Here is a 26,503-nt window from a genome sequence, read left to right as displayed (position 1 = left end):
AAGAGAATTCATTGGGTAATGAAGAATGCAAATCGGCGCTGCTTGCAACTCCTTGGCTTGGTATAGAGGGTAACTTTTGGCAAGCGGCCGGTAAACATCTGGCGGGAGGGTGCAGGATGTAGATCGGAGGACGTGATCCACCAGACATGCGGTTATGATGATCTCCTGTGTAAACCGAATATAGATTTATAATAATTAAGATAATGCTTTATAATAATACCAGCCCCCATATATACATGCTACGGAAATATGGGGCGGGTACCAATAATATTTATATTATTTATATATAAACGTATATCTCTATATATAATACATATAAATGATATAATCGGTAACAGTAGCACGTGATTAATGATTTGCTTAAAAAATTAAATTAGATCAAAAAAACCGCTGTACATAAAATTTCTCCTCCTACATGGGGGGCTCTGTTAGCTAGGAAAGAGACGTATTTAGAAGACAACAATTCCTATCTTATCCAATCGAGATAGATTAAAACGGTTTTTGAGGGAGTTGGATAGATGATTTCAGAGGCTCAGGATCTAATAGCTAGGGCGGAAAAGAAGGCACAGCCTAGTAGTGGATTCACAAGATGGCTTTCAGGGGGTGATAGTTACCGGCTAGAAGAAGCTTCGGACTTGTATATTGAAGCTGCCAACTTGTATCGGTTATCTAAGCAGTTGGATACCGCTGGGGACACGTTTTGGAAGGCCGCACAATGTCAGGTTGACGCGTCAAATGAGGATGAGGCGGGGAATACATTTGTGGAAGCATACAAGTGTTATAAGAGCTCCAATCCCCAAAAGGCCTGTGAGGCTTTAGAGAAGGCGATCGGTATATTTACGCGAAGGGGGCAATTCCGTAGGGGGGCGTATTTTAAATTTGAACTCGCAGATATCCAGGAATTCGTCTTGCAAGATTACCCAAAGGCGATCGAGAATTTTGAAATCGCAGGGGACTGGTACCTGCAAGATCAAGCTTTAGCCCTATCGAACAAATCATACATTAGATGTGCAGACCTAAAGGCATTGGATAAGAATTATCTAGATGCGGCTGAAATATACCGCAAAATTATTGCCAATTCACTAGGAAATAAGCTGTCCCAATGGTCTTTAAAAGATCATTATCTTAAGTTGATTCTATGTTATTTGGCAGCTGGAGACACCGTTGCAGCAGAAAAAGTTTTACAAGAGGCTCTCCAAGAAGATACTACCTTCCAACAATCCAGAGAACACACCCTATTGTCGTCGTTAATCGACGCCGTCAAGGAGGGCAACATAGAATCTTTCAGCTCTCAAGTGTTCGATTACGACAAATTCAACAAGTTAGACAAATGGAAAACGACCGTGCTGCTACAAATAAAGGACTCGATCTCCGAAGCCGAAGATGACTTATTGTAGCCCAACAGATGACTTATTATAGCCCAACACACAGCCACAGCGCAGCAGCAGCCGCCTCGAAACGTAGCCGCCGTTCGACTCCAACATTAGTGTCCGAGGCATCCGCTGTCTGAATAAGTCTTTCTTTTTTATATATCATATAAAAATTTTTAGTGTTCTGACCCCGCTTGTATGATGTATGCATGGTGTGTTTGCATTTCCGTGTTATTGTGTGCACACATAGTTGGAACAACTAATTATTAAAAGCATAAATTTACAATGCAGGACAGTACAAATATGACATCCCGTATTTCTAGGTAAGGGAACTCTAATGGGGAAACATTACAAAATTACTGAAGAGAGCGCGCTTCGGGCCGTGGTCCCTTGCAGCATGCACCGCCAACATTACCTCTTTTAGCACATTCTCCTTATAATATAACTTGTTTCCTAAAAATCAGCTGAAGGATTTTATTATAGTCATTTTTAGGAAACTCATGGACATAAAGTCCGTTAGAGGGCTTGTGTATTCATTCATTCTACGGAATATTTTCTTTTTTTAGGTGTATAACTTTTCAACAGGGGTGCAGTTCTCGAGGATTAAGTTCCTTCAAGTTTTTTCGAGCTAACGTAAGTGTGCATACAGGGAAAAAAGCTTAGAAGAGCCCACAATGCATGTAGTAAGTAACCTTGCAGAGCAAAAAGGAATCGGTTTTAAAAAGTAAGCTTTGCCAGTGCTCGAGCCAGTTTCAAATCTTCGAGGTACAATGAAGGTGCAAAAGTTGATGCAGAAAGACAATTTTTTTGTGTGACAAAAAAAATGGGTGTCATCGAGCGATACGAGGCTATTAATTGATATTCATGCAAAATTAGACTGTGGCCAGAAACAACCATACAAGTATTCTTTCTATTGAATATGAACGTCGAACAAGGAAGGTTTCTGCAGCAACATGTGGTGTTCTTTCGAGAACATTAATTGTCGATTACTTATATATAGGCTTGCTGGCGGGTGATTGCTCGAAGGCGAAACCGTGACACCGGTAACAAAATTAACGGTGCCGAAAAGACCCATTGGGAGATCATTCTTGGGTGTTGCTTGAAAATATTGAAATTTTTCAAGATGAGAGTGTATCAATTGGTGTACTTGTTGTCGGCGGTTTCTTCCCTCGTTTCTGCTGCTCAGCTTCACCATTTTAATAACGAGGGTGACTTTGTTGGTATGGGATGTAAAAATGCGCTAGTCAAAAAAGCTACGTTTTGTAATATTAAAGGGAAAAAAGCATCAAAAAGCTATGAATGTGAATGCAGGAATGCTGTTGCTATGGGTTCTTTTGTTGGTTGTGGATATACTTATACCGAGGACAGTAAAGAAGCTACAAAGCAATTTGAAAAATTCGTTCTTCAACAGTGTGAGGGCAATGTGACTTTAGAGGAGATCAGAAATGCATACGAAAACGTCACTAAGTATTGGAAAACTACAGATCAGATCGAAGGGTTTAACAAGTCTAAACCCACTAATGTACCTGTTAAGATTTCTAAGAAGGTTTTCAAGCTTTACTATGATTCTTACTATGCTAGATATAAGAACATTGATGATGCGATGTGGATGGGAACTACTCTGTTATCGTTCTGGGCGTTGGTCGTGTTCTTCGGCATGGTTAGTAATTTTGCCCATATGCTAATACCTACTGTGTGGATGTCGTTAAATAAAGCTCTTTCCAGGCTGTACATTGTTCGGAAATATAGACAGCTAGTTTCGGTGCCTACAGCTTTTAACGGGGCCCATACTGCTCCATCCTTATTTGGTGCATATCTTCCCACAAGGCTGGAATCTATTGTGGTTTTCATATTTGTTACTATGTCCGCTGTTTTCCTCGCTGCAAATTATCATTACGTCGAGGATGGTGTCATTTGGTCGGGCAAAGCGTCCCAGTTTGGTCGTTACATTGGTGATAGGTCCGGTATTTTGACGAACTTTTTATTTACTGTAACATGGCTATTTGCAGGGCGTAATAATGTCTTGCTCTTCCTCACTGGTTGGAAGCAGTCTACTTTTTTAACTTACCATAAATGGGTTGCAAGGGTCTCTGTCGCTTCTTTATTCATCCATACTATTTCCATGCTTGTGAATACTGTTGCAATGGGCAAATATCACACAAGAAAGCGTACTGGCTGGTGGCGTTGGGGATCTGTCTCTATAGTAGCTGGAATTGTGATCCTATTCCAAGCTATGCCTTATTTCCGCCGCCATTCTTATGAAATATTTTTGTATTTCCATATCCTTCTTGCTATGTTCTTCTTAATTGGCGGTTGGATGCACACTGATTTCTTTGGATCTGGTCAGTGGTGGTTTGCTTGTGCAGCTATCTGGGGATTTGACAGGTTTTTGAGATTTGTTCGTATCGCCCATTTCGGTCTAAGGACGGCTAAGGTAAAGCTAATATCAAATGAAACACTTGAAATTACCGTGCCAAGACACAACTGGTGGGTCGCTTTCCCTGGCTCAGTTGCCTACGTGTATTTTGTTGGAACTCCTCTCTTTTGGCAATCTCATCCTTTCACTATGGTATCTAGCAATGACTGTCCATACGTGAAGTTTCTCATAAAGGTGAAGAATGGCGCTACAAAGTCCATTGCCAAGTCTCTAATTGACAAAACAGGTCAAGAAGCTCACTTCAGAATCGCCGTCGAAGGTCCATATGGGAGTCATACCTCTCTGGACAAGTATGATAATGTCTTACTCTATTCGGGTGGTAACGGTATCCCTGGTCCATTTACATATGCAAGAGAACTTGGAGAGCTGTCCCTCAAAGATAAAGCTAAAAAAGTCCCATTTGTTAAGTTTTACTGGGTTATAAGATACACCTCACAATTTGAGTGGTTCATGGATGAGCTAAAGTCGTTAGAAAAATACAACAACATTCAAATGATCATTTATGTCACCAAGCCGCAGGAGGGCGAAATATATAATGAGAAAACATCCGATGCTGATTCGTCTTCGTCCGCAGATGACAACAAAGAAGCTGCTAAATTATACCAGAGTCCTACTGCATCTGCATCTAAAGAGAACAAATCTGAAGAACATGTTTCAGTGAAACTAGTGCGCCCCAGCGCCTTTCCTAACGTGGAATTCAGAAGGGGAAGACCTTGTATCCCTGAGCTGCTCAACTCTGATCTAAATGAAGTCGCTGGCAGCAATGTCGCAGTAATGTCGTGTGCTCATAGTTCTATGGTAGATGCAGTTAGAGACTCGTTGGCCAAAGAGGTTGGCTCTCGCTCCGGTGGTAGAATTGAATACATCGAAGAATTACAGATTTGGTAAGTTCCCTCTCCTCAAGGGCTTGCCCTGTGTGCATTATTCTTTACGTGTATATTCGCATTAACGTCTAACTAAACTAGACACTAACACACAGAGACATAAATACGTATATATATATATATATATATATTTATATATATTTATGCTATTATACTCTAAGTACTCTAAGAAGACCAGTGGTATTCTGATAATCTCCTACGCCTGGCCGTCTGTACTTGCCTCCATGTATCGTAGACAGATTTTTCTGCTTCTCATGTCGCATCGCGATCTTTTCTGATGCGACAGCGCTTTGCCGCAAACGTCCAACACATTCTACCTATCGAACTAAACGACTATCCTACAAACCACCTTGATAAAACTAAAACCACAAATCTTATTTCTCTACCAACCCAATGATACCCATACTATTATTCTACAAGTATTAGACTGGTTCAATAACACTCCCAATTCACGTGATAGTTAAACACCCGTACACACATATTGGAATCCCGAGTCCTAGCAATACATCCCTTTATTAGAAGATGGTGGCTATCCATCTAGCGCCCCCCCCCCCATCCACCCTTTCCTCACCGCCCCCCCCTCAAAAATGTCTCATAACATGTAATAGATAAAGCCCAGATGTGAGAATCGCATTTATGAAGCGAGTTACTGGGTATCCGGGGGGAGGGAGGGAGGAACCTTTACAGATATTTAGCATAATATCAACAGCAAATTCTAGTCGTGGAAACCTAGAAACTTCCAAACGCTTTATACACAATAATCTCAACATTTAATCGTTTTGAGTGAAGCTTTTTGGAAAAAAGAAAATAAAAACCCCTGTTACACATTCATTTTCTTTAATATCTATTACTCATTGTTGGATTGAGTAGACGATATATTATTACATCTTTACTACCACTGCCACTACCACATTATTATTACGATTACTTCTACTGTCATCGCTGCTGTGTTGTTGATCGATCTGTTGATAGTTGTTTCTCCTATATTAAGCAACCCCCTTACTTTGTTAAACCCCCGTACACGCACAAACGTATACACCATTTTGATAGGGAAAGAGGTTGATTTCGACATCAAAAGCATCTTGAAGTTATAAAATTTACAAAGCCATAACAGGGGGGTTCACTTAGAAGCTAGCTAACTTCTATTACTACTCTACCAAAATAGCAGAAGGGAGTTACGAATTTTTAAGATAGGGAAAAAACGGCACCAAGACGTAGATATTATCATTATTGCGGAAAGAGGAAGCCAGAAAGAAGTACTATATAGTACTCTTATCATGGCCATAGGATATTCGGTTTACATAGAGCGTCCTGCCTCTGGAGCTATTGGCATCAAAACCAAATATGCTAAATTAGAGATATATGGTTGTAGTCATTGCAGGACACATCTGTCATCCTCTAACCATATTATGTCGAAAGATTATCGTGGTGTGACGGGTGACGCATATCTCATGAGGAAGGTCATTAACGTGACGGAAGGTCACAGGGAAACTAGGCATATGATAACAGGGCGATATGTTGTATGTGATATATATTGCCACACTTGCAAGAACCTTGTTGGTTGGAAGTATCTGATGAGTGAGAAAAGAGACCAAGAATATAAGGAGGGCAAATACATCCTGGAGCTAGAGCCCATCACTGAATGTGACTAGAGAAACGTGAACTTTAGTATACTATTTATGAGAGAAAAGAGAAGAAATGAAAAAATACAAAAAAAGAGAAAAAGAACATGAAGCATTTCTTAAAACAATGAGCTAAGAAGCAGGCCGCTAAGGAATTTTGTCCACTTTTCATTTTTAGTTTGCCGTTCTTATTCTTTATCCCAACCACTTAATGATGTCCATAGAGCGACGTGTGACGTGTATTCATCTTTTTCACTGGAGCATATCTTTTATTTTATTTTATTTTATTTTATTATATTTTTTTGACTCCACATTTTTACCCTTATTTTATCATCACCACTATCACCATCATCTGATTACTATTATTATTACTACTACTATTAAACTTAGAATTGCATTGGCTTTGGCAGTGGACGAGAAATATGTAGAGAGGGTTCTGCGATTATATCACACTCATTTTGTGCAATTCGTTCAACAGAAGTGCCTATGTTATCGGATTTTTTTAATTATTTTTACTTGTTATTGGTTTCCTTTATTGTTGACACATATTATATTGGTTGAAATCCAGGCTAAATTAAGCTCCATTGCTCTTCAGATGTTATCAAAGGTCTACTAAGGTTGTATTTTTATCTTTGATATAAAAAAAGGTCTTTGTCTATGTTAACCCTTGCCTCTTCATGGTTGGTTCCTATCTTCATATTTTGCTGTACAAAATGTTTACCGCTTCAAATATTGGTAAATATCGTCATAAAATATACATAAAAAACTCTATAATCTTGTGTGTTTATTCCCCAAACCTCTATCATTTATCGGTCTGGATGCTGTCATTCAGATTCCAGGTTCATGGCGCCCTTCAGTTAAGGATATTTTGTGCGGGTAACACTATATTTGATGGGCCCTGGTTGGGAACATTGGGATTTCTAATACTGCATATCTCACTCTCCCCTGTTAAAGGAAGAACCCGATAGATGGAGCTAAGCAGTGGCCGTTCATCGCAGAGTTCCTGTTCGCTTCTAGGTTTTCTGAAGGATAGTATATAGTGTTATTTGCCCTCTTCAAAACCTGGATGAGATGGAATATATCAAAGTCGCAAAAGTATGTGTTATGTATGGAATGAAGTTATATTATATCAATGGGAAGCTGTAGCAGCAAGCAGTTTTGTTTCATGAATACTAACTATAGCCTGTTATTTTTAGGTTAACAACGTTATACTCCATAAAAAAGGGGTATCGATAGAAGGTACGTTGCATCTGACTACACATCATTTGATATTTACTAGTGGGTCTATTTCTAGAGAGTTTTGGGTTTCTTATCCTACTATTGGGACTGTTTTTAAAAATAAAGGTAGTGCGATTATATCGAAGCATAAGCATGATCTGGATGGTAGTACCAAGCCTTTATATAGAGGGAAAGATATATGGGGGTTTGCAAACGTTAAGATCGTTGGTAAGGATTATACAGTTTTCTCGTTAGATTTCCCTATAGAATCCACGGCGCAGGACGTTTTTGACTCTATTTTACATTTAACTGTTTTACACCAAGCTTCACAACTCTATGCGTTTATATATGTTCCAAATAAAACAGAGTTGCAATTTAATAGTTGGAAGCTTTATGAACCGTTATTGGAATTTAGAAGACAAGGATTAACCTTGGACTCTGATTCAACTTGGCGATCTACTAGCGTTAACGATAATTTCCAATTGTGTGGCACATATCCCCGAATTTTAGTGGTACCTGCTATGATTTCTGATGCTCTTTTAAAGCATGCAAGCAAATATAGATCTCAAAACAGAATACCGGTGTTGACCTATTATTATAAGAAGACAGGGGCCTCAATCATACGATCTGCACAACCCCTTCCTGGATTGACTCAACAAAGGTCGATCCAAGATGAAAAAATTGTTTATGAGTCTTTCAAATGTGCGATAAACCAAACGAATAAGAACCTGATTGTCGATGCAAGGCCTGCCACCAATGCGATGGCCCAAACTGCTTTAGGCGGAGGTACCGAAAATATGGACAATTACAGCTTCAACAATACTTGCACAAGGATGTTTCTTGGCATAGACAATATCCATGTTATGAGAGATACACTAAATTTCATGGTGGAGAACTTCATAGTTGACAATGACTTGAATTTACCTATAGACAGGCACTCGTTAAACATCAGCAAAGCAGCGAATTGGTTAAAGCACATAAGGCTATTACTTTCGTCAGCAGATACATTAACAAAATCTATCATTTTCAATAGATCCAATATTTTAGTCCATTGCTCCGATGGCTGGGATCGTACCGCTCAAATTTGTTCACTTGTCCAGCTTTGCCTAGATCCTTATTTCAGAACTTTTGAAGGTTTCATGGTTCTTGTCGAAAAGGATTGGCTTTCATTTGGACATAGATTTGCAGAAAGATGTGGCCATCTCAGCTCAGAGTCAGTTTTCAGAGACAACTCAATCAATCGTATAAATATCTCGAATAACCAGCCAATAGATAATGGTGAATATACAGATGTTGCTGTATCCACTTCAGAATTAGTGGTAAGGAAATCAAGTCATATTAAAAAGAAGACTAATCTAAAACTCGGTTCGCCGATTTTCCAGCAGTTTTTGGACTGCGTATATCAATTACTAATACAAAATCCAGAGCAGTTCGAATTCAACGAACGTTTCTTAAGAAGATTAGTCTATCACCTTTATTCATGCCAATATGGAACGTTCATCTTCGATAACGAAAAGGAAAGAGTATTCAATGATGCATATAATACAACTCGTAGTGTTTGGGACTACTTCCGCTCTAGAACCCGAGAATTTACCAACTCGAGTTTTAAACCCATCAATCCACAGGAAGAAGAAGATTGGATTTTACCTGACCTTAACAAAGTCCAATGGTGGTGGCAATTGTTTGGCCGTAAGTTTGACGAAATGATTGATACTAATGACTCGGCTTCCAATGAAAGCAACAACACGGCTTCTCAACAAACTCCTGATGATGGTAATAGTATAAAAATTTACAAAATAACCTCTAAGCTTGCTACATTTTCACTAGACATATTTGGCAAGAAATGATGTGGCCTCTAGATATCGTTTGTTTCCCAAATGTAATGTAACCACATAAGTCATTGTACATAGATAGATAATTTAGACTAACGATTATGATACACCGGATAATAAATAAGTGCGTCTCAGCTTCATAATTTTGTGATTCCCATTTTCCAGTTAACATTACATAATCTTGATATGGTGATACTTAAATCTCTCACCACATCAATCACCTCACGATCACAACCTAGGTTGGATGCACCTTTTAAATGTCCCCATAATTGAGCATTAACGTCCTGGGGTACAAGGCTCGCAATAATTATCATACTCAATTCTTGTGGATCAAGAGTTCCTGCCTCTGAAAGAAGTGGTCCATATATATGGGCCATGGTATGATACCAAAGGTCAGGATAACTGTTGTTTAGATTGTTAATGACTTTATTTGAGACTTTGCCATAGATACGATTCCAAAGAGCCATACCTCGGTCTACAACCTCTTGGGTAGACATATCAATATCTCTATGAACATTTTTGAACAATTTGTGAGAATCGGTTTCATCGCTTGATATTGTTGGCTGGAAAGGTAATAGGTTTTCAGGGGTCTCTTGTGCCAATTCTCGAAGACTATTTATAGCTTTTGGTAGCCCACTCAATGCGCTCGTCCTTAAAATAGCTTCTCTAAACCTTTTTGTGATAAGCAGTTGGCCTGAGGTTGGCTCCTGGTACCACCTACTGAACACTTCTCTTCTTATCCTTTCCTCTTTTTCAAACAAAGAAATAACTTGTCTAGCAATATCTTCATCTGACAAAGTAGCCCGAGCTTTACTAGCCTCTTGCAGCAATGCAAAGTGGTATAACTTAGGAATTTCCTTAGGTTCATTGCAAGAAGTAAATGTAGCAGCTGCTACCAAGTACCAAAGTGTATCCAAACGTGGGGCGAGACCTGCTTTGGTTACAGACTTGTACTGCGATGATAGGTGCAGCAAGTTGGAAACATTCAAAACTTGGCCCATTGGTGCAGGTAAATATCCCTTCATACTCCGCTGACCATCGACTAAGTAATTTCGAACACTAAAAGTATGTTGCCCTATTCAATTTTCTCTTGTCTGAAGAACTACTAACAAAACTAGTTGACAGTATGTTCAAAGGGTTTTTATGTTCACCAACTTTCGCCTTTTAAAAACAATTCTTATCTTCAACCCACAACAAACACAACTAACTTAATAACAGAATAAGGAGTTTTGGATATGACTGCAGATCATAGAATCAGGTTCAAGAGATTGAACCAAGTTTGTGATAAGGCATTATCGCAATCTATTGCAAAATTGCAAAATTGGGATAAGTTATCAAGTTGTTATCCAAGTTACATTTCTACCAGAGAAGGTTATAACAATCTAAAAACGTGTCAAACTCAGGTGTGTGAGTTTTGGTCCCAACTATGCAAGCAAGAATTTCAAGCTATATTTGAAGAACGTAACGCCCAAGCGAAGTTAGACGAGTTAGATGACTTGATGTTGAAAGCAAAATTAAGATCAAAGTCTTCAAACGACGACAACTTGAATCGTATAAAGGTTGAAGAACTTTCACCGGAACAACTTATCTTAGGGAACATTGAGAGTTGCAAATGGATGTCAGTGAAGAAATTGGATGATCGTGCCAAGACTTTAGAAAGTATGAATTCAGAATTAAAAGACGAATTAAGCCGACTCAATGAGGCAATAAAGAACGAGCTGGATGACTTAGAGAATATCTACAACAGATACATGGGTAACGATATTGGTGGTAGAACATCCGAGCTACGACAAGGTATGGAAAACATGCTATTGGAAACGCGGGAGAACCAATAAATATTTACGCAGCCATCAAAAAACGTTGTAGTATATAAATAAAGTACATTCACCGGATAATTATCATTTAGATTTGTATTTTATCAACCTGAATCAAATACAAACATCGAGCCGTCTTGTAACTAAACTAATTACCTGATCTAAAAGAAAAATCTACACTACGAACGAAGAGCGAATAGCTCTTTTGAAATATTAAACATAGCCTAGGCATTGTCCAATAGAAAATTAGTTGCTGCTTCTAGATCCCACTTACATTTTTCTAGTGCTTTAACAGCTTCTTCTTCAGAAAAACCCATGTTACTAAGTTCTTCTATTGCTATAGATTTTGGCGTGGTGGCAATTGCACGATTTACTGGAGATTTCAAAGTAGGCGATTCCATGTTCGAGGAGCCGAGACCAACAGTTGTTTGGGGAGTGGGATTTTTGAGGCCAGGTGTGCTGTTACCGAAACCGGAGAAGAGCTCTTCCCATTCATCGTTGCCAACTGGTGACGTTGCTTGGCCTGAAGTAATATGGGTTGGAGGAGGGCCATAAGAAGCTCCAACGGTGCCTATGGTTGAAGTTCCTGTAAAACCCGTTTCCTGTAATTCATCGTCTAGATCACCATTTTCTATAGTTTCAAATTCTTCAATGGAATTCATTCCGTTTAAACCATTTCCAAAGTCATCCTCAGGAGATGCTTGCTCGAGATCAGCAAATGCGTCGTCACTAAACGGAATAGAATTCTTGTTCTTATTTAGAGACGTTGACCCTGTTGCCTCATAAAACGCCTCCTCATGAGTTGCGGATACTTTATTTGCAGTCTCACTGGCTACTGAGGTATCAGAAGTTACAGTTCTAGACCAAACTGGGTTGGTCATTTGAGAAACATGCTCATCCTTTGATGTAGTTAGAGGCGTTTGCTGTTTTGCAGAACTGACAGCAGGCAATGCGTTATCTACAGGTATCACAGATGAATGTTTTGCAGAGTGGCTCTGCTGTGTAAGCTTATCATCTCCTTGCAAGCCTAGATCATCCCAGCCACCTGGAGTAGGCTTTACAGTCTCCCGGGTGGCATCATCATTTTCTTCATCACTGGAAGCATTTATATGTTTTGTCAGAGTAGCTTGTTCCGTCTCATCTTCTGCTGATGGTTCTTGGGTATCACTTACCACTTCGTCTCTCAAAGACTGCGGCGCATTGTTAGCTGTTGATGACGTAACCGATTCCGTTCTAGGCATACGATAGACATTCATATCTCCTTCGTCCATTGCTTGGGCAGCGGTTTCCGCTGTAGCAGGTTGTTCTTCTTCCTCTACTTCAGTCTGAGATGGAGAAGTAGGAAAATCTTTGTCAAACACGCTATCCTGTTTACCTTCTTCATCTTGAGGTAACGATGAAGCAACCCTAGAGGAACTAAGACCCACAGCAGCTCCTACAGCTCCAGCCACATTTAACTTCGAATTGGTGACAGTTTCCTCAACAAATTTGGAAACTGGATCGACATTTTCAGAATTATTGGAAATCTTACACGAATCCTGGGGCAACTCACCCATCGCAAATTTCATTTGTTTGTCTGACAATTCCTGTACCTGCTGAGTGTATTCCATCCTGCGCTGTTGTAAATCCTGTTCCGCAAGTTCAAATGACTCACGTTGCTTGTTGAGATCCTTAAAGAGCTCTTGTAACCTGGAAACTTGCTGATGATAAATACGCTCTTGTTCAACAATCTGTTTGGTGCGCTCCTGAACTTCTTTCTCACGATGACAGGATTCTAGATATTTAGCTTCTAACTCTTGAGATCTGGCAACATACTTCTGATGTTTAGATTCGAGACTACTGTGTTGCTTCTCAATGTTAGTTTGATATTCATCTAATTCCTTACGTTTATTGAGGAAGACAACCAGCTGCTCATCCAGACCTTCAATCTCAGCTTTTAGATTATTTGCTGTTATTTCACTCAATTCAGCTTGTTTAGTATTTACATCAACCATAGATTTCTGTTGTTTAACTTGCTGCTGCTTTTCGGCTAATTCTTTCTGTAAAGAAGCAGTTAAACTATTGTAATTACCAATTTGTTCCTTTAGCTGAGAATTATTTTGTTCGTACTCCTGGAGTTGTTGTTGTAAACTGGTTAACTGCGATTGAACACTATGATAGTTCTCTTCTGAAACGCTTAGCTGTTGTGTGAGACTATCAGTGTCCTTTCTAGATTGCAGCAAGAGCTGTTCCACTTCTTCGGTTTGCTTCGTCTCCTGTTCGTAGGATGCACGCAAAGATGCTAGCTTAGACTCTATCGAAGCTTTCAGTTCAGTTATCCGGTTAAGCTCCTGCTGCGCGACTACTTTCTTGTTATTCAATCTGGTGGCCTGGCTTGTTAAAGAGGTAACTTGGGTGGAAAGGTTGGCTAAATCTGTCGTAGCTTCGGAAAGCTGTCCCGATGCTTCAGCATCCGCGTACAAATCAGTAGAAGTAACGGAACGCTGTTGTGGTAATGATACAGAGGAAAAGTCAGGTACTGTTGGTAAATTCGATGTGAAAGCTGGCTTTTGAAGTTGCTGTTGGGCCGACATGTTTAGTGGTGAATTCAAGGGGGCGTTTCTGCTTTCTACCACTGATTGAGGGTTAATATTTTGGGTATTTTGCTCCATTAAGTTACTATGATGTATAGTCGGAGAAACATTATAACCACCAATGGCACTCGATCTTTGCGGTAAGTTTATACTAGAGTGCCTTGGAGAAATATTAGCAGAATTCCCTGTATTATTGTTGGAGATAGATTTGACATGGTGATGTCCCGGAGGCGGCGTGAATGACGAATTTAAACCCATCAATTCATCCAAAGAAGAGGTGTTGGCTGCTGGAGGCGGAACCTGATCAAAATAAGGTTTTGTATCTCTAGATGGAACTGTTGGGTGTACATTTTGTTGAGTTGAATGCTGTTGAATGCTGCCTGGGTATAGTCCTAAAGCTGGAGAGATCAACAGTTGATCTGAAACAACATCTGGGAGATCAACACCAGCATTTTTCTTCTGAATAAGAAACATAGCTATTGCAAACTCAGTTTTTGTAAATACAGGGTTGTTGTGTATGTCTGCCAAGTCCCAAACGGTTGCCAAAGTATCCTGACTCAACTTGGACGTTAAAAAAAAGGGCACTAAAACGTCCGCCCCTAGTGCACCAGTCCTGTTCTTGTCCAACGAATCAAAAATATTATCAAATTGCTGTTTCTTTTCCGGAGTTAAAACCCAGTCGGTTGAAGCATTAGTAAAGGAATTAGATGGGATAACAACTGAAGTAACGGGCGTCGCTCCAGAAGGCGATGCAGAAAGATTTTTCGTGTCAGCGGAATGAGAGACCGATCCACCATGGCTAACGGAGTTCCATAAATATTGTGGTAGATTAGCGGGAAGTGTAGCTACGGCGGGATGTTTTGCCAGCGCTAATTGAATTAGATGCATGGCTAGTGTAAATTCCGCTCTATCTAAGCTGCCCGTATTGTTCCTGTCACACAATGTCCAGATAGAGCCTAAAACAACGTTGGGTAGTTTTGCTTTCAAGAAGACCTCCTTCGCCTTAGTACCAGAAATAATTCGTCCATCTTCAGAGGATCTATCGAAAAGTTGATTGAATTTAACAAAATCGTGTGCAGATACCGTAGGTATTGAGGGTGTGTTTCCTGTAGCCATACCTACAATAGGTGGAGTCACAGATGAGCCCAAAACTGCTATCCTCGGAGCTGGCGTTTGATATAGCTCTGATGTAATAGAAAGCTGCGGGTTAGACTGTAAGTGCGCTATCATACGCATAGCCGCACTGAATTGAGCCTGGTTTAAAAATCCCTGTTTCTCGGTGTCCGCTAGTGCCCAAACTTGCAAAAGATGATGACTAGAAAGCCCAGATTTGCTGAAGAAAGGCTTCAGAGATTCACCAGTAACTATACCCAAGTCATCAGTATCTAAAGATTCAAACTGGGACACGTATTTTGATTGTTCTTCCTGTGTTAGAGGAACCCGAAAGATAATTTTAGACATTTTGCTGTTTTCGATAACCAAACAGCAATGGAAAACACAAACTTTTGCAAAGGATCACAAGATAAAGATATATTATGCAACAGTGATTAATATTATAATGAAACCCCAATAAAACAAAAGACTCCGCTGTCGCTTATATATTATGAACCACTATTGGACAACTTGCCACAACCTTTTTATACTATTTGGGCCATCATAAATAACAACATGATGAATTCGATATTTTTAAAAAAAGGAGACAACGACAGAGCCGGGTAATGGTAAGGTGGAAACGCATTGCAATATTATATCTTGGCGATTACTGACCACTGAGAGGAATAAACAGGAGTTTGAAAGTATGCTTGGGGTTCAAATACGTTGGGGATACTTCTATGTACTGTGCGTAGCGTCTTTGGTGGCGCTTTACCTGGGCTTGACTGGCGACAACCGATTTGGTATGATAACTAATGAGCACGACAAGCTAGCGCACTTCGTTACCTTTTTATTGGAGTCCTGGCTTTTCACAAGGTCCATTGAATCTTCAGAACTTGATGTTGAGAGTTTGTTGGTGGTATGGAGGAGGTGGGGAGGTATTTACGGGAGACAGTATGATGAGATGGAGGAGGAATCGACAGTGCACCACGTTAGCAAATACAGTGTGTCAATATATGTGTGCATTGTTCTTGGAGCTGTTGGTAGTGAGTGTCTGCAGCTTATCCTCTCTTGGGGTAGAAGGAAGTTTGATGTAATGGATGTTGTATATAATATCTGTGGAAGTCTAGTCGGAATAGGCACTGCGTATTGGATCGAGCGGTAATTACTCCATGCAAAAAGACAAGTCCGAGTCTAATACGCGCATATTTATATTTCTATATATGCAATATGGTAATTAATGCTGTGGCTATGTACAGGCTCTCTAGATAAATCTAGTGATCTTTTGGTGTGTTTTTGCTGTTGCTGGGCAAATGTTGTACGTCTCACCTCAATTTGATGTAGGCTCTATGAGCGATGGCAGTCTTATGCAAGCTGTCTCTCTTATCGAAACCACTACTGATCCCCTTGTGAACAGCTATCAACTCTTCACCTAGTCTGACCGCAAAGTCCGAAGACGATTTCTTTTTAGAAGCCTCTACTATCCACGTCCATGCGATTCTATATCTTTGCTTTTGGTTCAATGGAACGGGAATCACAGCTGCCTTTGCGACACCAGTTTTAAATGTCTTTACTACCATCAAGGGAGCTAGATCATCTAAAGCTTGCTTCAAAACTTCTACCGGGTCCTTCCTAGTAGCGCAAAACAACAGATATAATGCCCGCGACATAATTTTGCGTGCTTTCTCCTTCTTACCATGTCTCATTATCATATTCGTAACATGTTCCAACACATCATCTGCCTTACGTGGGATCGGAACTTTCTTAAGAGCTTCCCATTCTTCAATTTGCTCCTTCGTAGGCTCAAAGGTTTTCTTGGACTTCATAGCCTCCTCTAACAAGTTCATTCTGCCCTTCCCATCTGGCGTAAGCGAAACATCCGATAAAATCGACTGACTGCTGAACTCCGCCTCTAAACTATCAATCGCTTGGAGCCATTCATCAACTTGTTTTTCCGTCATGTGCCCATTATACTGTTCACTCTTGCTATCTTTATTTGCGGGAACCTCATTGGATGTCGTAGATTGCATCCTCAACAGCATCATACCTCCACTTCCAACAGCATTCCTAACAACACCCACCCTCAAAGCACATGAAACGGCAGGGCTTATTGTCTTAACTGATCTCCTAAGTCCAAACATTACCCCCATAAACCTCCAAAACGCTTTACTATACCTTCAAGATCCACCTTTTGCACCTTATCGAACGTATGTATGAGCTATTGGAAAATTTTTTTACAGTTTCGACGAAACACATTGAATATCTTAACGTATATACTGTACGACGATAATATTCATGAATGTATATGTATTTGTTGGAAGCTTCAAACTCAGTGGTTGTATTACAGTGTCTATGTGTCGGTTCTAGCGTTCCAAAAAGTTCTCAGCATCATTTAGCAGTTAGTTGAGGGGATCAGATCCTTCGGTTTTCCTTTCGTTTATTATATGCATCATCATATATCATTGCATGGCGTTGTGCCCGATGGGCTTAATGGGAACAAAAAAAAGCTTACTTACGTTAGACACATAGATAAACAAGAACTAATAATTAGTATACACAGACTTGGTATTGGGACCCGTGTTACAAGTTATCGGTGGAGCGTTTTTATCCCAGATACTATCTAGGGGGGCCTTTTCTCTGCAATATGATGGGAATCAAATCTGAAGAACTTTATGAGAATTTAACACAGATAGTCATCGATCATGATTCTTCGTGGTTCCAGACAACACCAGCAAAAGAGTTTTTGCCGCAGTTATTAGAACACATGTCGATTACTATACCGCATGATATATTTGTGAATGATGGCAATGACGACTTGCAGGTGAGAGATGATATGAATAGGTTGCGAATTATTGTTGAGTACATGAACAAACATTTTGCAGAGAAGAACATATTTCCTTTTACAATACAAAGAATATGTGAACTATGTTATGATCCGTTGAAGTATTTCAAATCTTCAGAACTGACAAAGTTTGTAAACGCGATAGAGAAGTCATGTATGGTAAGAAGTGGATGGTGCAAGAACTATGGCGTGCCCATGGCATCACACAATGGTGTGAATGGTAATGGAACAAGTAATGAAAATATGAATGGAGTTAGTGATCAGAAGAATTCAAGTGAAGATATATCTATTTCTAAAATACCATGGTTAGATTCTGGTGATACAGATGATTTGAAACAATTTATTGAAAAGATAGAGTCTATTGTTTCGGTGAATTTTGGTTATGACGATGATGACGATGAGGATGGTGAGGATAGGGATATTATAATCCAAGAATATTATGAAGGAGGTGGAGAAGATGAAAACGAGGATGAGGATGAGGATTATGTAGAAGACGAGGATTCAACTAGTGAGGATGAAGATGATGAAGATGAAGATGAAGAACGCAGTGAGCAGGAATCCGAGAGAGAGTATGTACACAATTCCAACGGAGTTGGAAATGGAGCCGCGTCGTCTGAAGGTGATGAGCAAGAAAACATGGTTATGCATAATGTTACTGCTGATGGTGATATATCTATGCAAGATAAGAATGTGCACGTTAATGATTTGGGCACAAAGAAGAGAACTACCACCGATCTCGATGAGTTCAACTTTCAAAACACTGATGCTTATCCTAAGGTACAAGAAGTAGTACAGAATGACGCTATAACGCCAAAAAGATCAAAACTGAAATTAGAAGACGGTTTATTTGTGAGCTCACCTCTCGTAGATGAATCCTCGATCCCGGAAAAACTCGCAACAGCACCATCAGATTCCTTAGCGCCAATACCGCAGGTTATTGATGGTAACTCTTCTGCCGTTCTCGATGCTTCAAAGTCAGATAAACAAGTTTCCCCTCTTGTGTCTCCATCGGATATATCCGAGACGACAACCAAAATGACTGCGATAGCGCACGCAGATAGTCCACTTCAAAATAGACCCAAAAAATATTAACTCTACATAGCGTCACACTCAACCACTTAATTGTGTTATTGGTATCCAATTCTGTAATTTATAATAAATATATGTAATTTTTTGTTTTATAATTGCATACAAGCATCAAGAGGAATTTAATAAATAACAAAAGTTATTAAATACAATAATAATAAATAATACGGCGATAGTGGGTACCTGCCGGTGTTTAAGTATATATTAAAAATATACTCTTTGTATTCTAATAGTTAACCTCTTGAAGGTTTGTACATCTTCGGTAAACGTAATTTTAGATAATATTCAATTGATGGTGAAATGACGTGGACTAGGAATAATAATAGAAAGTGATGGTAGAGTTTAAAAAAATGTTGATATTTTTCTTTTGAGTTCATGAAAGTTTCATAAATATGGAAATAGTGGAGTAATGAAGAGAATATAGATATATATTCAAAAAAATGGCGGAGCGGGGGTAAAAATAATTACCATCTCATCATAGACATACCGTTCCTCATTCTCATGTAGTCTAGCAAGCCTTCGATTTGACCAGTCCCTGCAATGGCAATATCTTGATCCCACAATTTTTCACCGGCCCAATTCTTGATATCCTTTGAAGTGATGGCATCAATTTTGGCAAATACTTCAGACAAGGGCGGCTTGGCACCAAAAGCCAAAGTTTGAGCACCCAATATAGTTGCGACAGTAGCAGTGTCTGATTCAGCATTGGCCAAGTTCAACTTCAACAAGGCCTTACCACGAGCCACTTCAGTGTCCGTGATGGATATGGACAATCTGTTCCATTGCTTTAACGTGAAGTGCATCAAATCGTCAATTTGGTGAATGTTGGAAATAACAGTAGAGAAACCCCACAAACCAGAATCTTTGTAAGATGTAGAAAAGTGGTTGAAGGAGTCTGCTAAATGCCATTCTCTGACTGTGTCCAATAACTTGATACCTTGTAAGTTAGAAGAAGGTTCATGGGCTACGTAGGAACCAAATATTTGTGCAGCAACTTGAGCAACATAGTAGTGTGGAGAATTAAATGCTTCACCTTCAGCTGCCAAAGAAATCCACGCCTTTGGGAGGGTATCATCTCTCATTCTAACTTCAGAACCCAAAAAGGAAGATTTCTTTTTGTTTACTGGCTTGGATCCAGAAGGCAAACGGACTAGGGATTCAACAGACTTGAGCACGTCGTCGTGTGAAATATTACCAGAGGCAACAACAACAGCATTGGAAGCAATAAAATGGTTCTTGGCAAAGGACTCGAGATCTACTTTTTCTAAATCAGCTAAACTTTCGACAGTACCTCTCTTTGGCAAAGATAAAGGTGTGTTCTGGAAGGCAGTAGCGTGCAAGTGTTCCATAACACGCTCAGCATGATCATTTTCTTCAAAAGCAGCCACCTTATTTAAAGTGTCAGTCTTCACTTGTTGGAACGCAGACTCAGAAATAGGAGCTAACAGCTTAGACTGTAAAAATTCCAACGCTTTGGAAGCATTGGTAGGAACAGAATTCACAATATACGATTGATACTCTTTATCAACAACAGAAGACAATGAAAACCCGTGTTTCATCGCATCATGGGCGTGAACGGATCTAAATGTCGAAGTCGCCAAATTAGACACACCATTGTTGTATGGATTTTCTGAAGAAGCACCTGAACCAAAAACAATACCAACAGATACAGTCGAAGCATTGGAGTTTGGCTCTGTAGCAACAACTAGACCATTTGACAATTCTGTAATCTCCGCCCTGGGAGCTGCTTGAGTGGCAATAGACCTTCTCAACAACGAAGATCTAGAAATCGATCTCAACATTCTATCTGGAATTGGCTAATTATCAGTCTGAAAGACAATATAGATACAACCAACTGGTTTAGAAAGATTTAAAACAGCCTATAGCAAATAACCTTCAAACCTATATTGGGATAGAATAGCCGACTAGACGTTCACCACTTTTGGCCTTCTGCTTAAGCTTGTCACCGATGTAGTTGGCACTCATTACAAGCCAGGAATGAGAACGAAAAAACGACAAAAATTGCATTCGTTAAACAATGTATGTGGTGTAGGGATTCAAGAAATAGCAAGATCCTATTGGTTCGTCATCCACGACAATGCCGTTTTATAATCTGTCCAATTTAAGAAAATGTCTAATTTCTGACATGGAACAAAAACGTTTTCGCCATTATTATATAAGCATTTTGAATTACCACCAGACCGGTTAAGGGCAACCTATGTTACAAAGGAAACTAGACGGCGATCATAAGGTAGAGAGAGGCTGAGGTGAGCTCGCTAACATGTACATATATCCACATGTTGCGCTGTTAGTTGCCCGTTTTCTTGAAAAGGCCATCAGGACTCATTTACATACTTAGATTGCCGTGCAGTACTGCTGAGGGGTGGGCATACAATCTATAGCGTAGTTGCCAATCAATTAAAATTGTCTTAGAGTCTCAACGTCGGCGAGTATAAGAAGGCGACATTTGGGATTGTTGGTGCGTAGGGGGTTGGGAGGGGGTTGCTGCTGCAAAATCGATTTGGTTTGTCAGCGAACAATGCGCAGAGTGTAGACATAACCCACAGCCCATGTTTTTCCTTTGTAAGAATTTGACTGCAGTGATAAGCTTGGTTTGCCGGCCAACGACTATTGTTACACGCTGTTTGTGTCCAGCGCATATATATATATTATATATTATTATATATATGCATATATATATAATATTGTATCTAGCTCTCTCAATAAAGAGCATACAAGAGAGTATACAAGAGAGTATAGCCACAGAGGCATCAGGAAGCCCGCAGTATCGATGAAACAGCTAACACCATCAGAACAGTATATTTTAGCCAATAAGGCCAGAAGCAAGTTGTTATTTGCGGCACAATGCAAAGGACGGGATTATGATTTGAGAGTACTTGTAGGCCACGCTAACCTGTTGGATCGTGTTACAGAGGCTCTCGGCAACAGGAAGATCTTCGTTTCAGCAGCTCACTCAACCGACGACACACAGGCCTATGAGGTGGAACATTGTGAAAAGGATTCCGGATTTGATTCGGATTCGGATTCGGAATTTGGTTCCTCAAGTGAATCTGACTCTGAGTCTGATGCTGAATCAGAGTTTAGGAATGGCGAATTTCACAAGCAGCAAGGAGATAATGCCGAATGCGCTGACACTGACTACCTATATTACTATGCATGCTCATCGGAAGAGGAGGAAGAAGAAAACAGTACAAACACAGCACCCTACCATTACATCTACCAATCTTACAACGACACCCTGAAACTCTCCCAGTTAAACTTATCTGAGCCACAGCACGTTCTAGAAGATGCAAATAGCATTACACGGGTCTCAAGCACGGAGATAGACGAAGATGATGATCGGTTCTCCGAAGATGAAGGCCTATTTTCCCTGCGCCCTATCTACGTATAAACGTTTCCGTTTGTGAGAACCAGGCCTTGTTTGTATAACGGGACAAAAAACAATTAAGCGATGACTTCAAAAGGAAACCCCTTGATAAAGAAAGTGCAATGGATTACTAAAAGCATTTCAGCATTTCAGCATTTCAGCATTTCAGCATTTCAGCATTTCATTATTGCAGCAGCAGCAATTATGTTGCATATACGGGGAATACTTTCAGTCTATGGGATTCCAAAATTCGCGGTTGAAATTTGGTGCTAAAATTTGAAACTGTTCCTTCTTATTCAGCGAGTCGTCCTTCAGTTTCCTTGTGGCCCGCCATAATAATAATATTTATACTGACTCACAAAAGAAACATCTGTGGTTTAGGAATGGCAATACACGATGAGATCCTTTCATGATAGGCAGGATAGAATCTTGCTTATAATATTGGTGATGAAACATGACGAGTAGAGAAGGATGTTGCAGATGTTCTCTCATCTCAAGACTTTCAAATTACTTGAATAAAATTTAAACTAATAAAAAAACACAAAAAATAATTGCGTGTACAATAAATTCAATATTTGAAATCCAAGAGGAATAATATATATAATTGTGTGCAAACTCTTGTTATTTGCTAATAATGGATGTAGATTCCTGTAAAACAAGCACATGGTTGTATAAAAGACACAATGACAGGACAATATAGTCATAATAAATATCCCTTTTGCAGCACCAAGGTAAATCATCCTAGTGTGAAATGGATACTTCCTATAGTTGCTATTATAATTTCTAACTTTGGAAGTTGCACAGAGACTATAGCTCCACCAGCTCCGTTTCAGTGTAAAACTTACGAGAAGTTATGCGGAGCATCGCCTGACAGGTTGGGTCAAATATTAATGGATTCAGATATTATTAATGCGACAGTGTCTAAGTTGCAAAATGCAGTACGAATCCCAACTGAGACGATATACTGGCAGCCAGACTCTGCGCAGAACGTTAAAGCGTCTGATTGGGGCTCGTTCAAGAAAATGCATCAACAGTTAGCAGATGATTTCCCTACTATCTGGTCGAACCTACACGTTGAAACAGTAAATACTTATGGTTTATTAATTACATGGGATGGGTTAGATCAACAGTTAGAACCATTGTTGTTTTCAGCTCACATGGATGTTGTGCCTGTTGACCAATCTACATGGGACGAGTGGCAGCATCCACCGTTCAGCGGTGATATATCCTATGACAGTGAACAAGGTCCATTAATTTGGGGCCGTGGCTCTTTTGATGACAAGAATATGATGATCGGAATATTGCAAGCTATAGAGCAGACATTACTTGATGAGCCTTATTTTTTGCCAACGCGATCTGTAATAGTGGCCCTTGGTTTCGATGAAGAGACCGGAGGCAAATACGGAGCAGCTGCCATAAACGACCTTTTACTAAAAAGGTATGGGCAGAATGGTATTTATGCAATTGTTGACGAAGGTATGAATGGGATCATAGAGGTGGATGATGTGTTAATTGCCACACCTGCAACTTCTGAGAAGGGTCAACTTAATCTTTGGTTCAACATAATAGCTCCTGGGGGGCATTCCTCTGTACCTCCAGAACACACTGCAATCGGCATGGCGGCGCAGCTTATCCGCAGCATTGAGGAGGCAGAACTTCCAATGTTCTTTACAGAGGAAAATCCCGCCACACAAGCATTCAGATGCATTGCAGAACACTCAACTTCAATGTCAAGGAACTTGAAGTGGGACTACGCGAACGCTATGTCTAACTCCAAATCTAGGAAGCGTATTATGGAACACATCATCCAACAGGGTGGTAGACAAGCAGAGTATTTATTGAAAACTTCGAAATCCGTCAATTTAATAGAGGGCGGCTTCAAAGGAAATGCATTACCTGATTCTGTGAGGTTTTATGTCGATACCAGACTTGCCATGGAATCAACTGTTAATGATACAATTGATTACTATACTGTTTTGGCACTTGACGTTGCTGACAGGTTCGATTTAGGATTACAGGTTATGGATAACGTATTACTCGCCCCAACAGAAAAAGGCAATATTATAATATCTGGTCGTGGTAAGGAGCCATCTCCAGTATCCCCAGAAAATGACGTTTGGGGAGAATTTGTCGGCGCATTGAGAGGCCTATACGAAGACGTCGTGATACCATTAAAATTTAATGCTACTCGTGAGTTAGTAGTGGCACCTTCCATCGTTAATATAGGTACAGATTCGACTAACTACTGGAAGTTGACGGAAAACATCTACCGCTTTCAACCAGGGTTTGCATCCGCTAACACTATGTCAACTGTTCATTCAGTAAATGAACATGTGAACGTTGAAACGGTTATGCATGTTGTCGCCTTTGTGTACAACTATATTCATGCAATCTAGATGATTTTATAAGCCTTTTACGAGTATCCCTCATTTTGGACCTTATAATGTAACATTATTTATACTAAAAAACCATTTTGATTATTATTAATCAAGTTCTTGATTTAGAACTATTCTATAACATGTAATTTATAATAAATATACCGACTGGACAGACGCTGACGCTGATTAAATTCTTATCACGTGACTATATTATCCGTTAACTTTTAATATGAGTATTGTTAAAGGTGGCAAACTTTATGAATGAAGGATGTTTATTCAAAAGCGTTCGTCAAGAAGCAACACATAGAGCTATTAAAAAGGTATAGTGCATATTATGACGGCTACAATAAGCTCTGAGTATTCCAATGAGATCGAACATGTTCCCATTGAACACAGATTCAATCCTTATGATGATAATGGTGGAACCATTCTAGGTATTGCTGGTGAAGATTTTGCAGTTATTGCAGGGGATACTAGACATACTACGGGTTATTCCATTAATTCTCGTAATGAGCCGAAGGTTTTTGACTGTGGAGACAATATTTTAATCTCTGCAAATGGATTTGCTGCTGATGGGGATGCTTTGGTGAAGAAATTTAAGAACAACTTGAAGTGGTATCATTTTGATCACAACAACAAAAAGATGACTTTGAAGTCGGCTGCTAGGAATATCCAACATCTGCTATATGGGAAGAGAATGTTTCCGTACTATGTACACACGATTATTGCAGGGCTTGATGAAGACGGCAAAGGAGCTGTGTACTCGTTTGACCCAGTTGGGTCATACGAAAGGGAACAGTGCAGAGCTGGTGGTGCTGCTGCATCAATTATCATGCCATTTTTAGACAATCAAGTCAATTTTAAGAATCAATACGAGCCAGATTCCAAAGGCACTAAGCCAAAGAGTATACGGTTCTTGTCGCTTGATGAGGTAATCGAATTGGTCAGGGATGCTTTTACTTCCGCTACCGAAAGACATATTCATGTCGGTGACAGTTTACAAATCATGATTATTACAAAAGAAGGTGTAAAAGAGGAATATCACAGTTTGAAAAAGGACTAGCCGTCACTACTGTCACTGCACGTCTCTTTATATGGTTATTATATATTCCTAGTCCTGGTGTATAAATATATAATCAATGATGATTCAAGATTTGTAAATTTTAATTTTCTTCTTAAAAAAGTAAAAGTATCCTGCATTTAAATATCAAGGCATACATAGATACACATATATGCACAGAAGTTATGAGTACTCATTCACCTTTGAAATTGTGCAATGCAACACGATATCTGGTATTTCACACAGGTAATTCAAAGCCGGTGCCCTCCTTTATTACCTTTTTATAATATATGTAGAAAAAGTCCGAGTACACGAGAGTTTGTAGAATGCCAGTGACTATCGACAACTTATCGTATCTGTTTTCTGCAAAATACCTCCAGATCCAATTTGGAATGTACAATGTACGATACAAACCCAAAGCAAAGATATAGTGGGTGGTCAATGTATCAGCTTTTCCGGCTTTAGACAGCATAAACAACTGGGGTAAAATGGCAACACTCTCTAACCACATTGAAAAAGACCAGAACAACTCAACGATAGAAAATTTACGATGAAACAACAACGCCATTAAAGCAGCAAACCCAATTAAGAACCTAATCTTGAAAGTGTCACGGGTAATCATGTTTTGGAAACCAACTGGATTCGTTCTCTTTGATTGCTTAATGACAAACACCACATATATTGAAGAGGTTATAAAGAATATCTTCATCATAGTATTGTAAAACGAATACCATTTTGTGAATAGATCAATGTAACGAGTAATAAACACCAACACATACAAAACTTGAGTCTTTAACGAAATTCCATCCACGGATTTAGTTTTCGTTATGGTGTTTATCAGAATCAGAATGCTCGCCAAATGCGAGAGATCGCCACCCAGTCTAAATATATTGGTCATACTTCAGTT

The 26,503-nt window shown here is 39.6% G+C and overlaps 15 protein-coding genes across 15 annotated transcripts; 10 read left to right on the top strand and 5 right to left on the bottom strand.

Moving 5' to 3' along the window:
* Nucleotides 1-518: 518 nt before the first annotated feature.
* Nucleotides 519-1,397, top strand: SEC17 (alpha-soluble NSF attachment protein SEC17; the record flags this gene model as incomplete). Its single annotated transcript, XM_003647801.1, has 1 exon — nt 519-1,397. One exon carries the CDS (start codon nt 519-521, stop codon nt 1,395-1,397), a length of 879 nt encoding a protein of 292 aa, XP_003647849.1.
* Nucleotides 1,398-2,493: 1,096 nt separating this feature from the next.
* On the top strand, nt 2,494-4,695 carry Ecym_7183 (uncharacterized protein; the record flags this gene model as incomplete). Its single annotated transcript, XM_003647800.1, has 1 exon — nt 2,494-4,695. One exon carries the CDS (start codon nt 2,494-2,496, stop codon nt 4,693-4,695), a length of 2,202 nt encoding a protein of 733 aa, XP_003647848.1.
* Nucleotides 4,696-5,968: 1,273 nt separating this feature from the next.
* MOH1 (Moh1p) lies at nt 5,969-6,343 on the top strand (the record flags this gene model as incomplete). Its single annotated transcript, XM_003647799.1, has 1 exon — nt 5,969-6,343. One exon carries the CDS (start codon nt 5,969-5,971, stop codon nt 6,341-6,343), a length of 375 nt encoding a protein of 124 aa, XP_003647847.1.
* A 1,041-nt stretch (nt 6,344-7,384) lies between these two features.
* YMR1 (phosphatidylinositol-3-phosphatase YMR1) lies at nt 7,385-9,378 on the top strand (the record flags this gene model as incomplete). The annotated part of the gene is made up of 2 exons (XM_003647798.1): nt 7,385-7,408; nt 7,510-9,378. 2 exons carry the CDS (start codon nt 7,385-7,387, stop codon nt 9,376-9,378), a joined length of 1,893 nt encoding a protein of 630 aa, XP_003647846.1.
* A 122-nt stretch (nt 9,379-9,500) lies between these two features.
* On the bottom strand, nt 9,501-10,388 carry PXP2 (Pxp2p; the record flags this gene model as incomplete). Its single annotated transcript, XM_003647797.1, has 1 exon — nt 9,501-10,388. The coding sequence occupies one exon, from the start codon at nt 10,386-10,388 to the stop codon at nt 9,501-9,503; it is 888 nt and encodes a 295-aa protein (XP_003647845.1).
* Nucleotides 10,389-10,598: 210 nt separating this feature from the next.
* NNF1 (MIND complex subunit NNF1) lies at nt 10,599-11,198 on the top strand (the record flags this gene model as incomplete). The annotated part of the gene is made up of 1 exon (XM_003647796.1): nt 10,599-11,198. One exon carries the CDS (start codon nt 10,599-10,601, stop codon nt 11,196-11,198), a length of 600 nt encoding a protein of 199 aa, XP_003647844.1.
* Nucleotides 11,199-11,401: 203 nt separating this feature from the next.
* Nucleotides 11,402-15,211, bottom strand: EDE1 (Ede1p; the record flags this gene model as incomplete). The annotated part of the gene is made up of 1 exon (XM_003647795.1): nt 11,402-15,211. The coding sequence occupies one exon, from the start codon at nt 15,209-15,211 to the stop codon at nt 11,402-11,404; it is 3,810 nt and encodes a 1,269-aa protein (XP_003647843.1).
* A 337-nt stretch (nt 15,212-15,548) lies between these two features.
* Nucleotides 15,549-16,007, top strand: Ecym_7177 (uncharacterized protein; the record flags this gene model as incomplete). The annotated part of the gene is made up of 1 exon (XM_003647794.1): nt 15,549-16,007. One exon carries the CDS (start codon nt 15,549-15,551, stop codon nt 16,005-16,007), a length of 459 nt encoding a protein of 152 aa, XP_003647842.1.
* A 160-nt stretch (nt 16,008-16,167) lies between these two features.
* Nucleotides 16,168-16,983, bottom strand: RSM7 (mitochondrial 37S ribosomal protein uS7m; the record flags this gene model as incomplete). The annotated part of the gene is made up of 1 exon (XM_003647793.1): nt 16,168-16,983. The coding sequence occupies one exon, from the start codon at nt 16,981-16,983 to the stop codon at nt 16,168-16,170; it is 816 nt and encodes a 271-aa protein (XP_003647841.1).
* A 506-nt stretch (nt 16,984-17,489) lies between these two features.
* PSY4 (Psy4p) lies at nt 17,490-18,776 on the top strand (the record flags this gene model as incomplete). Its single annotated transcript, XM_003647792.1, has 1 exon — nt 17,490-18,776. One exon carries the CDS (start codon nt 17,490-17,492, stop codon nt 18,774-18,776), a length of 1,287 nt encoding a protein of 428 aa, XP_003647840.1.
* A 458-nt stretch (nt 18,777-19,234) lies between these two features.
* Nucleotides 19,235-20,572, bottom strand: COR1 (ubiquinol--cytochrome-c reductase subunit COR1; the record flags this gene model as incomplete). Its single annotated transcript, XM_003647791.1, has 1 exon — nt 19,235-20,572. The coding sequence occupies one exon, from the start codon at nt 20,570-20,572 to the stop codon at nt 19,235-19,237; it is 1,338 nt and encodes a 445-aa protein (XP_003647839.1).
* A 989-nt stretch (nt 20,573-21,561) lies between these two features.
* On the top strand, nt 21,562-22,182 carry ECM13 (Ecm13p; the record flags this gene model as incomplete). The annotated part of the gene is made up of 1 exon (XM_003647790.1): nt 21,562-22,182. The coding sequence occupies one exon, from the start codon at nt 21,562-21,564 to the stop codon at nt 22,180-22,182; it is 621 nt and encodes a 206-aa protein (XP_003647838.1).
* A 659-nt stretch (nt 22,183-22,841) lies between these two features.
* On the top strand, nt 22,842-24,554 carry Ecym_7172 (M20 family metallopeptidase; the record flags this gene model as incomplete). Its single annotated transcript, XM_003647789.1, has 1 exon — nt 22,842-24,554. One exon carries the CDS (start codon nt 22,842-22,844, stop codon nt 24,552-24,554), a length of 1,713 nt encoding a protein of 570 aa, XP_003647837.1.
* A 316-nt stretch (nt 24,555-24,870) lies between these two features.
* Nucleotides 24,871-25,599, top strand: PRE7 (proteasome core particle subunit beta 6; the record flags this gene model as incomplete). Its single annotated transcript, XM_003647788.1, has 1 exon — nt 24,871-25,599. The coding sequence occupies one exon, from the start codon at nt 24,871-24,873 to the stop codon at nt 25,597-25,599; it is 729 nt and encodes a 242-aa protein (XP_003647836.1).
* A 235-nt stretch (nt 25,600-25,834) lies between these two features.
* On the bottom strand, nt 25,835-26,494 carry ERD2 (Erd2p; the record flags this gene model as incomplete). The annotated part of the gene is made up of 1 exon (XM_003647787.1): nt 25,835-26,494. One exon carries the CDS (start codon nt 26,492-26,494, stop codon nt 25,835-25,837), a length of 660 nt encoding a protein of 219 aa, XP_003647835.1.
* Nucleotides 26,495-26,503: the final 9 nt, after the last annotated feature.

This window comes from Eremothecium cymbalariae, chromosome 7, assembly GCF_000235365.1.
Source record: "Eremothecium cymbalariae DBVPG#7215 chromosome 7, complete sequence".
NCBI classification, from domain to species: domain Eukaryota; kingdom Fungi; phylum Ascomycota; class Saccharomycetes; order Saccharomycetales; family Saccharomycetaceae; genus Eremothecium; species Eremothecium cymbalariae.
This window is presented reverse-complemented; position numbering and strand designations above follow the sequence as displayed.